General features: G+C 36.8%; 1 protein-coding gene across 12 annotated transcripts in view; it reads left to right on the top strand.

The window, feature by feature from the left end:
- Positions 1-18,657, top strand: part of UTRN (utrophin) — a 627,344-nt gene that overhangs the window by 559,377 nt on the left and 49,310 nt on the right. For all 12 annotated transcript variants that reach the window (XM_023729352.1, XM_023729345.1, XM_004368852.2 and 9 more), the window contains 2 exons: positions 774-940; positions 6,693-6,804. In XM_023729352.1, coding sequence (XP_023585120.1) covers positions 774-940; positions 6,693-6,804 — 279 coding nt within the window. The remainder of the gene's footprint in view (positions 1-773; positions 941-6,692; positions 6,805-18,657) is intronic.

Below are 18,657 nucleotides of genomic sequence, written 5' to 3'. Positions count from 1 at the left end.
CCTTCCTTGTCTATTTCAGTTTCTAGTAGCTGCCAAAAATCTTTATAGATGCGTCTGGCTCTGTTGTCTGTCTTCCTCTTCTTCCTGTGTGCGTCTCTGTGTCCCTTCTGCTCTTTTCGTAACTCAGAAGTGATTGGATTTAAAACCTGCCCTCAGGAGATCTGACCTAATTAACATAATAAAGAGAACCCTATTTCCAAACAGGATCATATTTACAGGTATAAGGGCCAGGATTTCAGTACACATTTTGGGGGACACAATTCAATCCACAACAGTAAGTTAGTAAAATAACAATATTTTTTAGAACATATTTACAAAAGGAGAATTATGTACAAAATATTATAGCAATCCAATCTAAGTGACTATAAACTGAAAAAAGCACTTTAGTTTCTTTTTAATGTTTACTGAGTATAAAGGCGTTTTAGAAGTGTTACTACTGATGCATACAGCTGTCTTAGAAGAGTTTTATAGGAACACAGTATTTATGTGACAAGATTACCTAGAATTGTGTTTGTTTGTTTGTTTTTTTAAATCTGAGTTATATAAGTTTTGGAGCTCTTCTTCTTCTTCGTATATAGTCATTTCTGCTCTTTCTGTCTTTAGTTTCTAGAATTTTCTTGCCTTGAAGAACCTTAAAGATCTTGAAACTTACCTGACAAGAGTTTCATCATTTTCCTTTACTTCAGATTTTCAGAAGATTTTGAAACAAAAACACTTGCTGCAGTTTACATGAAGACATTTTCTTCATTTTAATATATTTGTTTCTTCACCAGAATAACAACAAGCCAGAGATAAGTGTGAAAGAGTTTATAGACTGGATGCGTCTGGAACCACAGTCCATGGTTTGGCTGCCAGTTTTACATCGAGTGGCAGCAGCTGAGACTGCAAAACATCAGGCCAAATGCAACATCTGTAAAGAATGTCCAATTGTTGGATTCCGGTAAGATAATCTACCACTAATGGCGGTAGTAGGCTATTTTCTGTTTCGTTTTTGTAGCTGTCCCATTTATGGCCATTTAGGGTTTGCCCTGTAAATAAATATGATGCTTAGCATATTCCGTCTATCTAAAGATGGCATTCCTTCTTATAACTAGCACATGAAGCTTATTTTTATTATTATTTGCTACTCCGCTCTGAAACCAGCCATTTTTAATGAATTTCCATTTATATGTGTCATAGAAATGTTCATGCATGATAATTATATGACTGATTATGAATACAAGGCCCTGATGGAATTTGGTGGGTGTTCTGAGGCCTTTGTGGTCAAAGTTAATGAACAAGAAGCAACATTTAAATACTAACTGAGAAGTAATCAAATTAATTTTCATTACTTCTGCTGAGTTTCTTGTGAAGTAGATTACACCTACTGTTCACCTTCACATGAGGAGCGTTGCTAAATGTCATACTTTAATGTAATCAGATTCATCATTTTGTGACCCCAGAGCATCCTGTCTGCAGGGTCTGTGGTTTGTCCCAAGCTGAAGCTTCTTGCCTATCATGATCCTTCCACCTTACTCTCTTTCATTGAGTATGCGTTAGACCTCTTAGAGTATTCTGTTTTTCTTCTGGGAAGAATCTGGTAAATACCTCCAGTTTAATTAGGAAATCTGTTATGAAGTAGGAGTCCCTGGGTAGTACAAATGATTAATGTGCTAAATTGCTAACCAAAAGGTTAGAGGTTCAAGTCCACCCAGAGGCACCTTGGAAGAAAGGCCTGGCAATCTACTTCTGAAACATCAGCTATTGAAAGCCCTATGGAACACAGTTCTACTCTCACACATATGGGGTTGCCATGAGTTGGAATTGACGTGATGGCAGCTGATTTGTTTTTTTTGGTTTATTGTGAAGGAATATAAGCCTACTGAGCAGGGAACTCAAAATTTTCATGTGTACCTTTTCATTCATGCCAGAAGAGAAGTCAGCTAAGATGGTGAGGAAGAGTCACATCAGTACAGCTGGGATTGTTGTTGTATATAGACCCAGTTTCTTGAATTAAACAAAATTTCTTTAATTTGACTTGGCTTTATCAGCATAATTTGTATGGAGAGCACCACTGCAGTCTCTGTAGATGGCTAACTCAAGAAATAGAACTCAGATTTCCTGTTCTTCTATAAGTTACAGTATGGCCGGGAAGACAATCTAAAGTGTTGTAAATTCAGAGCGTCTTGGTATCAATATGGCTGTTAGTTCTAAGAGGATGGAAAGGCAGGTAGTTATCAAGGTGAAGCAGGGTCGGCATGAGCATGACAGCCAAGGTAACAGATGCCACAGTGGAAGTCAAAGCACAAACATTGGGAAAAGGAAGACAAGAAAGACACAATGTTCAATAGAGCATGCTTCTTGGAATGGCTAAATTTTAAGAACCTGCTAGACATACACAGACATAAAAAAAAACAAACACGTTGTCGTCGAGTCGATTCCGACTCATAGCGACCCTGTAGGACAAAGTAGAACGGCCCCATAGGATTTCCAAGGAGCAGCTGGTGGATTTGAACTGCTGACTTTCAGTTAACAGCCTAGTTCTTAACCACGGTGGCACCAGGGCTCCTGCTAGACATATGTAGACAGAGAGCAGAGGAAATAGTAGAATGTGGCAATCTCAAAATACTGGTGTGAAGATAATCCAAATGAGAGATATAATCATCAGAGCTAATAATAACTGCCATTTGTAGAATGCTTACGGTATGCCAGGCCCTGTGCTAAACGTGTTGCATTTATTATTTCATTTACTCTTCATATAAACCTTCTAGGACTGGTAGTATTATCTCTACTTTAATCGTGAAGGTACTAAGACTCAGATTAGGCTCAAGGCCTTATATCTAATAACTGGAGGTAAAGTTGGGATTCAAAATCCAGATCTTTTTGACTCTGGAGTCAAATATGGTATTAAAAAAAAAAAAGGCAGATTAGATTTGATATTAGGAAACAATTGGATGATGCTAAACAGAACAATTGATTTAGGATATTGATTATTAGACTAGGTATATTACAGTGTGTAAAATGTAATGTGAAACCACAGAAATTTCAGATTAATTGACTTGGGAAGAGACTGATTTATACAAGCCAGTCTTATGTGACCAGTGCTGTAGCGCAGAGATGCAGTAAGGGCCCAGAGGGCTGTGTACATGGAGAGCAAAAAACAGGTAAAAAATACTCTTAGCATTTGGTTGCATCTTTAAAGCTTTATTTCTTAAAATATTTATTTGAAGCAGTGCTAGCAAAATAGTAAGATTTAATAAAGTTAGGTTGTGAAAACATGGATGTTCATTGTATTATTCTCTACTTTTGCATAAACTTGAAATGTTTCATAAGAGAAATATGAAAAAGCAGTTATAATAGGTAAACAACGTTAAGTGTTAATACTCACATATAGATGTCTCCAAGATAAAGATACGAGGCTGGATAGGTGGTCAGAGATCAAGCTTCCAGCATGATATATGGGAGGCAATGAAGTCTAGTTTCTGTGAAAACTAGCTCTGTAGTTCAGGCTGCTTGAGTTTGAATCCTAGATCTACTATTTGGCTGCATAACTTTGGATAAGGTAGTTGGCCTTCTTGAACCTGAGTTTCTTCGTCTTAAAAGCCTATGAGTGTCTTCTCATAGGATTAAGTGAGAGATGAAAAATGCCCAGGACAGTTCCTACCTCAGACAGGGTTGTTGTAAGCTGCCATTGAGTCTGCCCCTTACTGAGGGCAACCCCATGCACAATGGAATAAATGCTGCCTGGTACTGTGCCATATCCATGATCAGCTGTGGTCTGATGTTGTGATCCATAGGGTTTCCTTGGCTCATTTTTGGAAGTAGGTCACCAAACCTTTCTTCCTAGTCCATGTTAGTCTGGAAGTTCGCTAAAACTTGTCTGGAATCATAGCAACACTCATGCCTCCACTTACAGGTGGGTTGTGGCTGCACGGGAGGGACATTGGCTAGGAACTGACCTCAGGTCTCCCGCAAGGAAAGTGAGAATTCTGCCACTGAGCCACCAGTATCCTCTACAAGCAGAGTAGAGTCATTCAATACATCTAAGGTGTTTTTATGATTACTGATAACATCATTTTACCTGGATCCACAATGAACACCCATGAAAGCAGCAGTCAGGAAATCAAACAACACATTGCATTGGGCGAATCTGCTGCAAAAGACCTCTTTAAAGTGTTGAAAAGCAAAGATGTCACTTTGAAGGCTAAGGTGTGCCTGACCCAAGCCATGGTGTTTTCATTTGCCTCGTATGCGTGGGAAAGCTGGACGATAAATAAGGAAGACCCAAGAAGAATTGACGCCTTTGAATTGTGGTGTTGAGGAAGAATATTGAATATACCATGGAGTGCCAAAAGAACTCACAAATCTGTCTTTGCAGAAGTGCGACCACAATGCTCCTTAGAAACAAGGATGCTGAGACTACATCTCACATACTTTGGACATGCTATCAGGAGGTACCAGTCCCTGGAGAAGGACTTCATGCTTGGTAAAGTAGAGGGTCAGTGAAAAAGAGGAAGACCCTCAATGAGATGGATTAACACAGTGGCTACAACAATGGGCTTAAGCATAACAAGGGTTGTGAGGATGGCGACGGACTGGGCAGTGTTTCATTCTGTGGTACATAGGGTCGCTATAACATCATTATTGGGATAGTAGCTAAGCAGATCAGTGTTATTGAACTGTTCCATTAAGTGAAAATAACAGAAGTTGTAAACCTGAACAAGGTAGAATAGGTAGGTCTGATTAGCTCTTAGGTCAAGGGGTATCTCTTTCTCTGAGGCTACAAGGAAGAATCAAAAGCCAAATACAGAAATAAAGATAGAGGGGTTATGAGCAGTAGAAAAACCTTGACTTCATCCAGGCTGTTCTGTAGAAAGCTGCCACTTTAAATATATATTCATTTTCTCTGAACTTTTATAAATACTGTTAGAGTTTCTCTCTAATTACTTCCAAATGAAATCTTAGATTTACAGTATGTTTTGTAAGCTGGGAATGGTTTCAGTTAGGATCTCATACAGCTGCTTCTAGTAGAATAGATAAGCTAGAGGTTTATTTTCCTTTATATGTAACCCAAGTCCAGAGGTCAGCAATTCAGGGCTGGTATGGTGGCTCTATGCTCATCTGGACCCCAAGCTCTATCTTTCTTTCTACTCTGCCATTCCTAATGTGTGGCTTCCATTATCATCACCTCATGCTAACCAGATGAAGGTCAGGTCCATTTCCAGGAAGGAGGACAAGGGAGAGTGCCTCTCCCAACTGACTCAGCCCCATGACACCCCAACTAGAAACCTCCCCAGTAAATTCAACTTGTATTGCACTAGTTACGACTCTGGGCAAGAAGGACTAAGAAACAGCATTTTAGCACGGCACGTTGCCCACTAACAGCACAAAGTCTGTTACTAATGGAGAAAAGGAGAATGGCTATCTGCCACAGAAATATTCTGCAATAAACAAAACTCCACTTTAAAAGAGAAGATGTCAGTCATATGTGTCAAGTCATGCTGATAGGTCAAAGAATATTGTTAGTGTATGTGATTGTTTCAAACCAGGAAGCTTCCCTGACAAAGTAAGATGGCTGTGGTATACATGGATTGATTTTCTCCAGAACAATTAACAAGTGATCTGGCAGGTCATTTTAGAAGCTACTCAGCGCTTAATAGTTTACAATATTGACCTCATCTAACCTTAAATTTTGTTTCTACTTTCATTTTGTTCATCTTCTTTCAAATATTTTTCTGTAGGTATGGCTATATTTAGGAGCCCTGGTAGCACGGTGGTGAAAGCACTCGACTGCTAACTGAACGGTCGGTGGTTTGAACCCACTAGCTACTCCACGGGAGGAAGATGTAGCAGTCTGCTTCCGTAAAGATTTACAGCCTTGGAAACCCTAAGGGGCAGTTCTACTCTGTCCTATAGTGTCGCTGTGAGTCAGAATCGACTCCATGGCAATGGGTTTGGTTTTTTTTGGACAGTTATATTTATGTTCTTAGTTACTACCAGCCATTCAGGCGGAATGGACAGTTTGAGAGGAGATAGTTTCCATGTAAACCCATAGAAACTTAGTATCTAGAGCTTTCTTCCCCAGATAAGATTCTGCAAATGAAAGCTGATGTACAGTGTCATTCTTATGTGAGAGAGTTAAAAAACACTGTTTCCATTCAAGAATGCACTGTGATCAAAGTTTTATTTAGTTTGTTTCTTCATTCCTGGGTATTTCATGGTTTTTAATATTTATTCCTGATGGTTAGTTTAAACTAAATATATAAATGCCTTTGTAAATAAATAATGTCGTTGAGGAAATTTTGAGATTCATTTGTTGGTGGTGGTATAATTGATATTTTAAAATTTGATGTCTCAAGATAATGAATACAACTCTCTTCTCTGCCATTTTGCATTCACGTTCAAATATTACAGAAATTCTTTGGACGTGGATCTTTGTCTTCCAGTCATGTTTAAACATATGGAAACATGTTTTAGAAACTTGAATTTAATTTTTTTTCTCACTTGGTTAGTGATTTCATTCGTTTCGCTTGTGAAATTCAGGATTCTTTCGTTCTAATTTGGAACAAAGACCAAGTTTAAGTAAATCTCAAATTTATAAGAATTCTTTTATTTCCATGGTGATTTGGATGAATGAAATTCTTACCACAAATGATTGATTTGGACTACATAATAGGCATGCAAGCCAATGAATTTTCCTTTTTTCTTTCTAGATATAGAAGCCTAAAGCATTTTAACTATGATGTCTGCCAGAGTTGCTTTTTTTCTGGTCGAACAGCAAAAGGTCACAAGTTGCATTACCCAATGGTGGAATATTGTATACCTGTGAGTACTGAGCTACTGTTTTGTTTGTTTGCTTTGTTTTTTAATGCATTGCTTTTGAACTAACTAGTGTCTAAAATTTTATTCAGTTTGTTTTGAGTTAACTTTTTTTGGAAGAAAAAAGTCACTTTCGACTTACCAACTACACTTTGATTATTGTTTTATTTTCTTTTAAGTAAATACATCTATACTGAATTGTCATACCTTCACAGAATAATTCTGCTTTTTTCAGAAAAATTAGTTTATTAAAATTTCATTCACATTTTTATTTTAAATGTAGCTCTTAAAAGCAAACACTTTTAAGAGTACACTGACCTACTTTGAAAATGATGCTATTTGATGGGAAATCACTTATTTTAGACATATTTAAAATATGTTTTCATAATTAAATGTTATATTCACATTAACAAAAATGTGAAAAATGGAGAAATTAAAAATATCATCCATAAATCAAATTATTGAATAAACTATCTTCCAGTCTTCCATGGGTCAGATTTTGTTAAAATTTTATTTATTTTTCTACTTATGTAATTTTGATCCTACTTTTTTCACTAAACATTTGATTTCATAAGTGTTCCCCCATGTTGTCACACAGTATAATTTTTCCTAGTTACAAAATATTTACTTGAGTGCATTATTATAATTTACCTTACCATTCCCTTAAATTTGGACATTTAGTTTACTTTCAATTTTCTGATCTTATAAGTAACACTCTTATAAATATATTTATGGATATAGCTCTTTCCATATATTATATAAATTATATTTCCATAGGGTAAAGGACTAGAAGTGGATGACCTGGGTCAGTGAATATGTGTATTTTTACAGCCAAAATACTTCATGCCGAGTTGTTTTCTTAAAGAGTAGTAGACCACTTTATTATCACAGTTTGTTAATATCCCAATTATTACTACAGCCTCACTAGCATTGGATACTGGTTCCTGTTGTTCCTTTGATGTAAAGCTTTTTTTTCTTTCTGAAATTATTCTCATTTTCTGTGAACAGCTATTCTTTAGTTTTCCTTTCAAATAGTGAACCAAAATTTATTGATAGAGCTGTACATTTTCTTGAGTTTAGGGAATTGAGTTACTTTTTGGATCATAAATTCACAGAAAGGCAGCAATACTTATAAAATATATGCATATAAATCTCACATTCTTAGGTATCTTAAATAAATAGCTATCCTATATATAGAGAGGAAATCTCTAGAAAATGTTGCTGAGTAATAGTAGATAAAATACCCATAGTGTATAATAATTTTAACAGGAAAAACAAAATCTCCCCAAGATAATTTGTGACGCATCATTTATTACCATTATTAACTTATTTATTCACTCAATAAATAAATACTGTATACTTGCCATGGGCCTGACACTGTCTTCAGCTCTGAGAAATCATCAGTGTTCTACCAAGATAAGACAAGATTGCTGACTCTAGTGCTACTTGCCACGTAGAAGAAGGGGATGTGTAACAAGGAACAAGAAAACAAATAAATGAGATCATTACAGATTGTAATCAGTGCCTCTAAAGAAATAAATGGATAATGAGGAAGAATGATTAGAGGAGGTGTTTTAGATAAAGAAATCAGAGAAGGTCTGTCTGAAAGTTAGCATATAGGTTGAGAATGAAGGATGAGAAAGCTGTGCAAAGAACTAGCGGAAGAGTATTCAGAGAGAAGAAACAGCATGCACGGTGGTCAAGAGGGAGCAAAGAGATTGGTACAGTTGGGGCACAGGAAGAAACGAGAATATCGTACAAGGGGCATGCAGTAGACAGTACTGGCTACATAATTTGCGGAGCCCAGTGCAAATGCCCTTTGTACAAAATTTACTAAAAATTTCAGGACAGCGACAGCAGGAAATTAAACCAAGCCCAGGTCCTTTTGGAGTGTGGGGCCTGTGCAGCTGCATGGAGTGTGTACTCAGGAAACTGGCTCTAGGGATGGGAATGAAGTGTACGTGACAGGGAACAGAAAGAAACTAGAGTGAACCGCACAAAGGGGAAAGTGGGAGATGGGACTAACGAGAGAAGCAGGCATCAGACTGTGCATGTGATCCATTGTAAAGAATTTGTGTTGGGGAGCAATATACTGTTAATATTTACATGATTATAGCTAGAAATTTAGAAAACTGATTATAAAGAGCTAATGTCAAAATGGGAAAAATCATAAGTTGACTGTAGTAAAGACATATAAAATCACTGTTTTTCATGCTCTTAAATGCAATAATTCCTAATGATTTTGCAAAATATCTAAACAGTTTGAAATCTACAACCTTTGTGTTGCCTTTACATTATCTTCCTCTTCACATCTGTAATGCGTATGATGTATGCATTTGATAAATGCTCATGATATAACCTAAAGTCTTTGACTAGGGAATTACTAATAACAAATTACTTAAAGTCCCTTATATAATTTTTTCATGAATTATACCTTTTGTACTGTAAATACTCATTATGAGAAACTAGGAAAAACAGTTCAAAAAATGGTTATAGATGACAGTGGAATTGTTAACACAAACAATTAATATATTAGGATTCTCCTTGTATACAATTGCTCAAAATATTTGTGTCCATATAAATAAATTTTATGAAACGAATTAAGTTTTACTTAATATAATTTTTAATGCTAACTTTAAAATTCTGTGAAGTGCCTGCCTATAATTTAATGGATCTAGAGTAACTGGGATCCTCACCTTTGCAGGTTTAAAAACGCTGATTTTTCAGTTCACCCCGAGCAGTCAGTTCTGAGGACAGATTAACATTAACCAAACGCATAAAAGACGTATTTAAGAACCAGAGGCCAGTTTATCAATTTACACTGAGAAATATAACTTCTAAGTAACCACAATATTTGTTATCGGTTTTTCAATGTATTATTTTTCTACTAGGAAATTAAGTCAGTATCAGAAGGTTCTTACATGAATGTAGAGTTAGGGTATGAGACATTGGTGGGTCAGTAAGTAGAATTCTCTCCTACCATGGGAGACCCTGATTCAGTTCTTAACTGATGTACCTCATGCACAGCCACCACCTATCTGTCAGTTGCTATGATGTTGAACAGATCTCCGCGGAATGTCCAGACTAAGACAAACTAAGGAGAAAGGCTTAGTGATCTACTTCCAAAAATCAACCAATGAAAACCTGTAGATTGTAGTGGAATGTCTAATCCACAAGCAAGTATAGGGATGACGCAGCACCGGGCAGCATTTTGTTTCCTCTTACACGGGATTGCCATGAGGTGGGAGCTGACTCCATGGCAGCTAACAACAGAGTTAGCATGAAGAAATTAACTGAGCTGAAGGAAAATATGATCAAACATTTCCATCTCTGCTACAGGAAGTATACCTGCCAAGTTGCTGTGAATTCTTTTCTTTGGCCAGTCAGGTAATGCATGAGAATCACTGATACACTGATGAATTTCACTCTCCAACTACCATTTTTAAATAAAATCTGTAAGTTACCCAAAACTCTTCTTGTTGAGGAGTCTTTGCAAAGTAACTGTTACGGTTTTTAAGGTTACAGTTCATGCAGGGACGGATTCTCTTTTGAAGAGGTGCTTTGCCCCTTTCTGAAGTTTGTGTGGCGATCTGATCAGCAACCTGCTTATAAATTATCTCTATGAGAGGTTATCTGACCCCACAACTTTTTATAAAATAACTGGAGATATATGCAAATTGAGTCTTGAAAGGCACACTCTTGCATTTTATAGTAATGAATTAACTTGATTTACCTGCTTTCCAAAATTTATTTTCTTTTCATCCACAGTCTTTGAATTTTTGCTCTGCCCTTTTAAATAAGCATTATGTATGGTTCATCCATCTTTTACCCAACAGTCCCTAAACTCATTTAATGCCTGCCTTACAAAATGAACTCCAATGAGAATTTGTTTAGTGTGGTGATAATAAGCACCACTTGAGTATTAAATGGATCCAACCTTTGAGTACAAGCTTGATGTTTGCAGACTTGGTCTCTTTCCCCTTCCAGTTTCTTTTTCAACTGAATTTGAATGCGTCTGTTGCTGAAAGCCTTCTGCAGTTTGTAAGCCTGGTTTTCAACCTCTAAACTCATATCTTACCCGAAAAATATTTCATATCAGCTGTTAACTTATTATCAATGGCAATTGTTTGTTTTTAGGTGTAGGAAGACTAATGGTGTATGAGTTAGCTATCATGATTTATGAAGGCATTTGATGAGATTGCTAACAAAACATTTATATGAGGAAATGAAGTAGATTCTTTCTTTCTCCAGAGTGATTTTTTTAACTCGTATTTCCCACCACCACCACCGTTCTAATATTCCAAATATGTACATGTGGGAATTCTTTCATTAGGCTCAATAAGAGTTCATCCTCAAGAGACGATATGACATAGATTTAATGCCTTTCACCATGCATCAAATCCCACTCTCTCACAAAGTACAGCTGAAGTCTGTCTTTGTGTGTGAAATCTTCCCAAACTCCTCTAGCTTTTCCTTGCCACCACACTTCTATCTGGGGCTTCCACCAGTAGCCTGTGCTTCACCAGTTAGTATTTGACTCTGTATTATAGCATTTCTCACTACATGGTATTTTTGCCTCCCCACCCAGTTTTTTAAATCCTTGAGGACAAGGATGAATCTTATACTTTCCTCACCGTGCTTACTTAAATCTGGATTGTAAAAGCCAAATGAGCTCACATCTGACGGTATAAATACTAAGAGGTCATCTAATTCATCCTCATTATGAGGAAGAAAACTAAGTCTTAGAGAAGGTAAGTGATTTGTGCAAAGTTAGTGCCATGGATTTGGTGATTTAACTCCAGTAGAGGGGGAATATATATTAAAAAAAAAAAAAACCCGTTGCCGTCGAGTCGATTCCAACTCATAGCAACCCAACAGCACAGAGTAGAACTGCCCCATGGGGTTTCCAAGGAGCGCCTGGTGGATTCGAACTGTCAACCTTTTGGTTAGCAGCCATAGCTCTTAACCACTACACCACCAGGGTTTCCATGTATACACATACACACTATATATATGGATATGGATATATACATACACAGAATTTAGTAGATAGGTATTAAATAGAGAGATTAACTTATCTGTACCTTTTTCCCTTCTCTAATCCTTTTTAACAATAAAGCAATAGAACATTACTGACTCATCAGTTAATAAAAAAAAATTTCTTGATTTCCATTAATGAAGTTTTTGTTGAAACTATTTTCTCCCAAAAGGAAACAACAGATTTAGATGTTTTCCAGTCTCACTCATCGTTCACACTCCCCCAGAACATGATAAATTTATTTGCATTTCAGTCCCTTGCCTTAATATTAGCACAGTAGCAAACAGTGTTATATGTATGCTTACTGGAATCTTATATTTCTTGAGTCCCTGTTGTATACTAGACATTTTTATGGAGACTGAAGATGAAAATAAAATAAAATATAATGAAAGAGGAAAAAAGGTCTCCATGTGGAGAAATTTAAGAAGCCTCCATAACATGTTTTGGAATGATTAAGCTTAAGGATTAAGGTAGTAGTCAATTTTTTTTCTTACTACCTGTGCACTACATTGTGTTTGAATTCAGAGTTATTCATTTAAAAGTTATATTTTATATCAAAAATATTCTGATTTTGCATTTACTTTTTATTATAATAAGAGTTTATGATCATTTAATTTCATAGTAAAAATTACCCTCATTGGATTGTTTTAAAGCATCTTTGTTCTCTTCAAAAACTATTGGGAATAATCAAAATTGAATTCAAATTAGAAGTATTTTTATATGTTAGGACTCATAAAAGACATTTCTTTTTTAAATGAAAGAGAGAGAGAGGGGAGGGTGAATTTCACATATGATAAATAAGAGTCCATGCAATTGCTGACAGTAAGAGAGAACTGGATAGGGTTAATATTAAGGAGAATGGGTAATGATTGGAATACCTTTTGGGGGCAATCCTGAGTCACCAAGAGATGAGTAAATTGGTTGCTACATTGCCGTAAGGGTGCAGCTGAGGTTAATTGGCAAGGGTTTGTAGTTTGTGATGCTATCATTGCTCAGCAGCTTTTGCCATTTAAAAAAAAAATGGTAGGGATCGTTGAAAGCCAAGGGAATGAAAGATTCAAAGCTGTTAATGATACTGTGGTTGATTTGGGTTATCTCCATGCTGAAGAAATCTCAAAGGAGGTTAGGGGCTACAGGTCAAGATGATGGGACATCTCAAAAAAAACAAACCAAAACAAAAAAACCCTGTTGTCGAGTAGATTCTGACACACGGAGACCCTATGTGTTATAGAGTAGAACTGCTCCATAAGGTTTTCTTGGCTGTAATCTTTATGGAAGCAGATCACCAGGCCTTTCTTCTCCATCACCGCTGGGTTCAAACCACCCGTAGTAGTCAAGTGCAAATCATTTGTGCCACCCAGAGACCTTTTTGTTGGGAGAAAGGAGAAGTTTCTTCATATTAAAGAAGTGGGAGGAAGGGTCAGGAGATTTCAGTCAGGGAAGGTTTTCTAAAGTTAGAGATAGACTCAAAGCTGTTTGAGTTGTGATGAGGCCCAAGGTATGCCATACTCTATTGTGTGAATGAAGTGGGCTGGAGAAGGTTTTAGAGATGTGACGACATTTAGAAGAGGGTCACTAGGTCTCTGGAATTGATAAATAATAGCTGGGTCTAGCAACGTAGTTTCAAAGGGGAGTGGAAGAACTGGTTGGTTTTAGTAGGCAATAAGGCTAAGACTTAAGGGAAAATGGCATAAACCTCCTTTTTTCTTGACCTTAGTGAGGGAGCTATTATATAGCCCATAATGGAGACAGTGGTAGAAGAAATGGCATTATCATGGGGGCATCAGGATTCATTTAAAGAGAAAGGTTGAAAGAGCAGTTATAAATAAGATGAAAAGGGCTGTGTTCATAAGCAAAGGCACAAACAGTCTACAAAAATGGGGAAGGAAGGGTAGATGGACAGAGGCCATGTGCATTTGATGGGTAACAGTGACTCAAACCGTGTAGAGAAAATGAGAAATGGGGAAAGGTAGTAGAGAGAGTACTTTGCCCAGTTAGCTATCAGGGACTGAAGGGCTAGTCAGGATACGAACATGGTTCGAATGACAGGTGAAGGGAGAAGAATGGAATATTTGCAAAAGTCTGTTGCAGAAAAGGTCAGCGACATCAGCATTCTAATTGTTGTGGTAGATTCATTACAAATTCCCCGGCTTACCTACTGGATTTCGAACAGGGCTAGTTTGTACTGATAGTCTCATTGAGATTTTGGTGTGAAGAAGGAAGAACAGGAAAAAAATACTTCAGATGTACTTAATATTGCTTATTAAGTTATTAACATTGAAAATAGATTTTTCATTGCATTTTTAAGCAAGTGTGTGTGGCTTTCAAGCAACAGATTCAAGCATATTCTTGTTGATATTGATTAATATATGCAGAAATAAACCAAAATTTCATATTTCAATGCTTTTAGGGACTGTGTAAGAATCTCAATTTTCTACAGAAAAAAAAAATTCTTTAAATTAAAAGTTAAATCATACCTTTCCTTTATTGACTGTATGTTGTCGGCAAAAGAAAAAAAAAAAAACACTAAAACAAAAAGAACAAACGAAAAAAAAATCGAGAAGCAGTTGTTTTGCCCACTCCTCTTGACCCTTGCCAGTCTCAATGTATTCGAGAGTCTAAAAATCAAATATAAGAAAATGCTGATTCATTCTTTGGAAAGCTCTACATTGTGTTAGTGTAGTTTGTTTTTGGCAGTCTTGCTCCTTCAGAGGCAACTTGGGATGTGTGCCAATATGCTAAAAAGGCAGCCTGATTGCTATTTCTCTGACTTCAGCGTCCTGAAATGGTTTTCCAGTCTTTGCTCATCTTCCATTGTTTTCCCAGGGAGGCTAGTGCATTTAGATTATGTCACTAGCTTTTAAGGTGAGGCCTGACAAGATCCATTCTACTTTGGATGACTTTATTGCCCTACTTGTTCTCGACCCCTTGGTGACTCTGTTAATGCTAATTTTTTTAGTTTCCTTTTTTTCCATTAGGACTTGAAAAGCACTGAGCTTTTCTTACTGATTTCTTCCTATCTGTGGAATTCAAACTTGTTGAAATCAATGATTCCTAAATAAAAAACAGAGAGAGTATTTTGCAAGTTAAAAAAAAAAAAACTATTCAGAGTGTCTTTAAGATAAGTCCTATGATGTTGAAATGAGCTGCTTAGAAATATGCATATGCCATTTGGGACTATTGACTTCTTTGTTTAAGAACTAAATCCTGCTAATGAGGGTGCTGTTCAACAATGATGTCGGTACTCGTGCATGGTCCAAATGCTACTGTTTATTCTACTTGTGTGCCAAATAACTGTGTTGTTTCTTATATAACCTTGATATTCTTTGTACTTCTTTATTTTCCTCTGAGTGTAACTTACTCAGATTTGTAATTAGCAGTGAGGAGTATTTGCTAAGGATTAGATAAGAATGCCATATGAAGTGATGAACTGACTCCTTCCCAAAAATGTTGAGAGTTTTAAAACTAATATGGGTTTTTTTTTTCTCTTTATTTCCGGGTCTTTTTGTTGCGTTTGTTCAAATTGTTCATTAGTAAAAGTTGGGTGTTTTGGCCTTTTGTTATTTGGCATCATTGTAAATGGCTCCTTTGTAGGTGCTGCTTTGTGGATCTTTGCTATCATACAAGTTTTTTGAGCTGAAGAAGTAAAGCAATTTATTCAAGCACATACCTGAGTATAATACAGTGGGGGTTACCAATTCCAGATTTCTCTACGCTTTAGCCTTGCTGCTCTTTGTGATTCACCTCAATGAGAAGGAAAAGACTTTCCAGCCATATTTCAATGTTTTTGAAGTTCAACAGTGCATAGGTGCCGGCATTTGAGATAAGAGTATGCAGTTTGAAATATCGGCAAAGACATACAGAACAACAGACATGCACTCACATGTAGATATACAAACACAAGCAAAGAAAAATAACTCTAAAGTGTGCTCCATAAGAAGCATCCATATTTGTTGTCAGTCAAGGAATAAAATGGAAGGAATTTTTAAGTACTCCTACTTTTGGTGGGGGCGGTGTTAGCAAAAGAAAAACTCAGTAATGAACAATCATCCATTTCCAGCTTACACAGGATTTCTTTTTGTTTTTTAGGGTTTTAGTAGAGAGTTACTCTGATAGATGTATCCCAGAGTAGCTCTTATAATTCATTGCCTTTTTCAAATTTATCCATTTGTATTACTTGGTGGGGAAGAAGGTAAGAACTAATTCCTTCTTATTATCCAAATAAGTTTTAATTATTATCTTACTGTTACTTAATAACAGTATAGGAGAGGGAAGTATGATGTTCAGTGTTTACATGCCCACGTGTCTATATAATTCACTTCTAAAATGTTTTTCACAGTAACTCAGTATCATTAGCTTCCCAAAAGGACAATTTGAAGGACAGTACTCATTTAGATATTTGAGTTCTTAGATGGTTTTTAAAATCAGAATGATTTTGGGAGGGTGGCAGTGGCAATAGCAACAGAGTTTTTCATTTTCTTTTTCCTTTGCCTTTCTCCTCCCAGTGGTAAAGTACTTACGTAAAAACAGACAGAGCAACTAACAGCAAAGACATGGACAACATTGACATGAAACTAAGTGATAAAATAATCCCAAAATAAATCTGGGTGGTGACAAGCCATCACTGACCACAAAATCTGTGAGGTGTCATTTTCTGTGCTTGAGGAAAGAGAAGGAAGCAAAGATGCCTGAGACTAGGGAGCCCCCAAATAGGCAACAGGTATTCATTGAAGTCCCTGGATGGCACAAATAGTTAACACACTTAGCTGCTAATATAAAGGTTGGAGGTTCAGATTTACCCAGAGGTGCCTCAGAAGAGAAGCCTAGCAATCTAGTTCAACTGAAATTAAAAGAATCATAACAGAAGACTATGAAAAATTGTACTGTAACAAATTTGAAAACCTAGAGGAAATGGACGAATTTCTAGAAACTCATTACCTACCTAAACTAACACAGAGGTAGAACAACTAAATAAACCAAAGTGATCTACAGATACAATGCAATCCTGATCCAAATTCCGATGGCATTTTTTTAAGGAGATGGAGAAACAAATTACCAACTTCATATGGAAAGGGAAGAGGCCCCGGATAAGTAAAACATTACTCAAAAAGAACAACAAAGTGGGAGGCCTCACATTATCTGATTTTAAAAACTGTTATACCGCCACAGTAGTCAAAACAACCTGGTACTGGTAAAACAACAGATACATAGACCCATGTTACAGAGTTGAGAATCCAGACATAAATTCATTCACCTAGGAGAAGCTGATATTTGACAAAGGCCCAAAGTCTGTTAAATGGGGAAAAGACAGTGTCTTTAACAAATGGTGCTGGTATAACTGGATTTCCATCTGCAAAAAAAATGAAACAAGACCCATACTTCACACCATGCACAAAAACTAACTTAAAATGGATCAAAGACCTAAATATAAAATCTAAACGATAAAGATTATGGAAGAAAAAATAGGGACAATGCTATGAGCCCTAATACATGGCATAAACAGAATACAAAACATTACTAACAATGGACAAACACCAGAAGAGAAACTAGATAACTGGGAGCTCCTAAAAATCAAACACTTACGCTCATCAAAAGACTTCACCAAAAGAGTAAAAAGACAACCTACAGACTGGGAAAAATTTTTTGGCTATTACAACTCTGACACAGGTCTAATCTCTAAAATCTAGGGGAAAATCCAACACTTCTACAACAAAAAGACAAATAATCCAATTAAAAAAGGGCAAAGGAAATGAACAGACACTTCACCAAAGAAGATATTCGAGCGACCAACAGACACATGAGGAAATGCTTGTGATCACTAGCCATTAGAGAAATGCAAATCAGAACTACAAGGAGATACCATCTCACCCCAGCAAGGCTAGCATTAATCCAAGAAACACAAAATAATAAATATTGCAGAGGTTGTGGAGAGACTGGAACACTTATACAGTGCTGGTGGGAATATAAAATGGTACAACCACTTTGGAAATCAATTTGACTCTTCCTTAAAAAGCTAGAAATAGAAGTACCATACGATCCAGTAATCCTGCTCCTTGGAATACATCCTAGAGAAATAAGAGCAGTCACATGAATAGATATATGCACGCCCATGTTCACTGTAGCACTGTTCACAATAGCAAAAAGATGAAATAACCTAGGTTCCCATCAGTGGATGAATGAATAAACAAATTGTGGTATATTCACACAACGGAATACTACACGGCGATAAAGAACAACGATGAATCCGTGAAACATCTTGTAACATGGATGATTCTAGAAGTCATTATGCTGAGTGCAATTAATCAGTCGCGAAAGGACAAATGTTGTATGAGACCACTATTATAAGAACTCAAGAAAAGATTTAAACACAGAAGAAAACATTCTTTGATGGTTAAGAGGGTAGGGAGGGAGGGAGAGGTGTATTTACTAACTAGATAGTAGATAAGAATTATCTTAGGTGAAGGGAAGGACAACACACAGTACGGAGGAAATCAGCACAACTGGACTAAACCAAAAGCTAAGAAGTTTCCTGAATACAACCAAACACTTCAAGGGACAGAGTAGCAGGGATAGAGGTCTGGGGACCATGATTTCAGGGGACATCTAGGTCAACTGGCATAACAAAGTTTATTAAGAAAATGTTCTGCATCCCATTTTGGTGAGTGGCGTCTGGGGTCTTAAATGCTGGCAAGTGGCCATCTAAGATGCATTAATTGGTCCCAACCCACCTGGAGCAAAGGACAATGAAGAACACCAAAGACACAAGGAAAGTATTAGCCCAAGAGACAGAAAGGGCCACATAAACCAGAGACTCCATCAGC

Source organism: Trichechus manatus, unplaced genomic scaffold (assembly GCF_000243295.1).
Source record: "Trichechus manatus latirostris isolate Lorelei unplaced genomic scaffold, TriManLat1.0 scaffold00002, whole genome shotgun sequence".
Taxonomy (NCBI): domain Eukaryota; kingdom Metazoa; phylum Chordata; class Mammalia; order Sirenia; family Trichechidae; genus Trichechus; species Trichechus manatus.
Note: the sequence above shows the minus strand (reverse complement) of the source record. Positions and strands in the feature narration are given on the sequence as shown.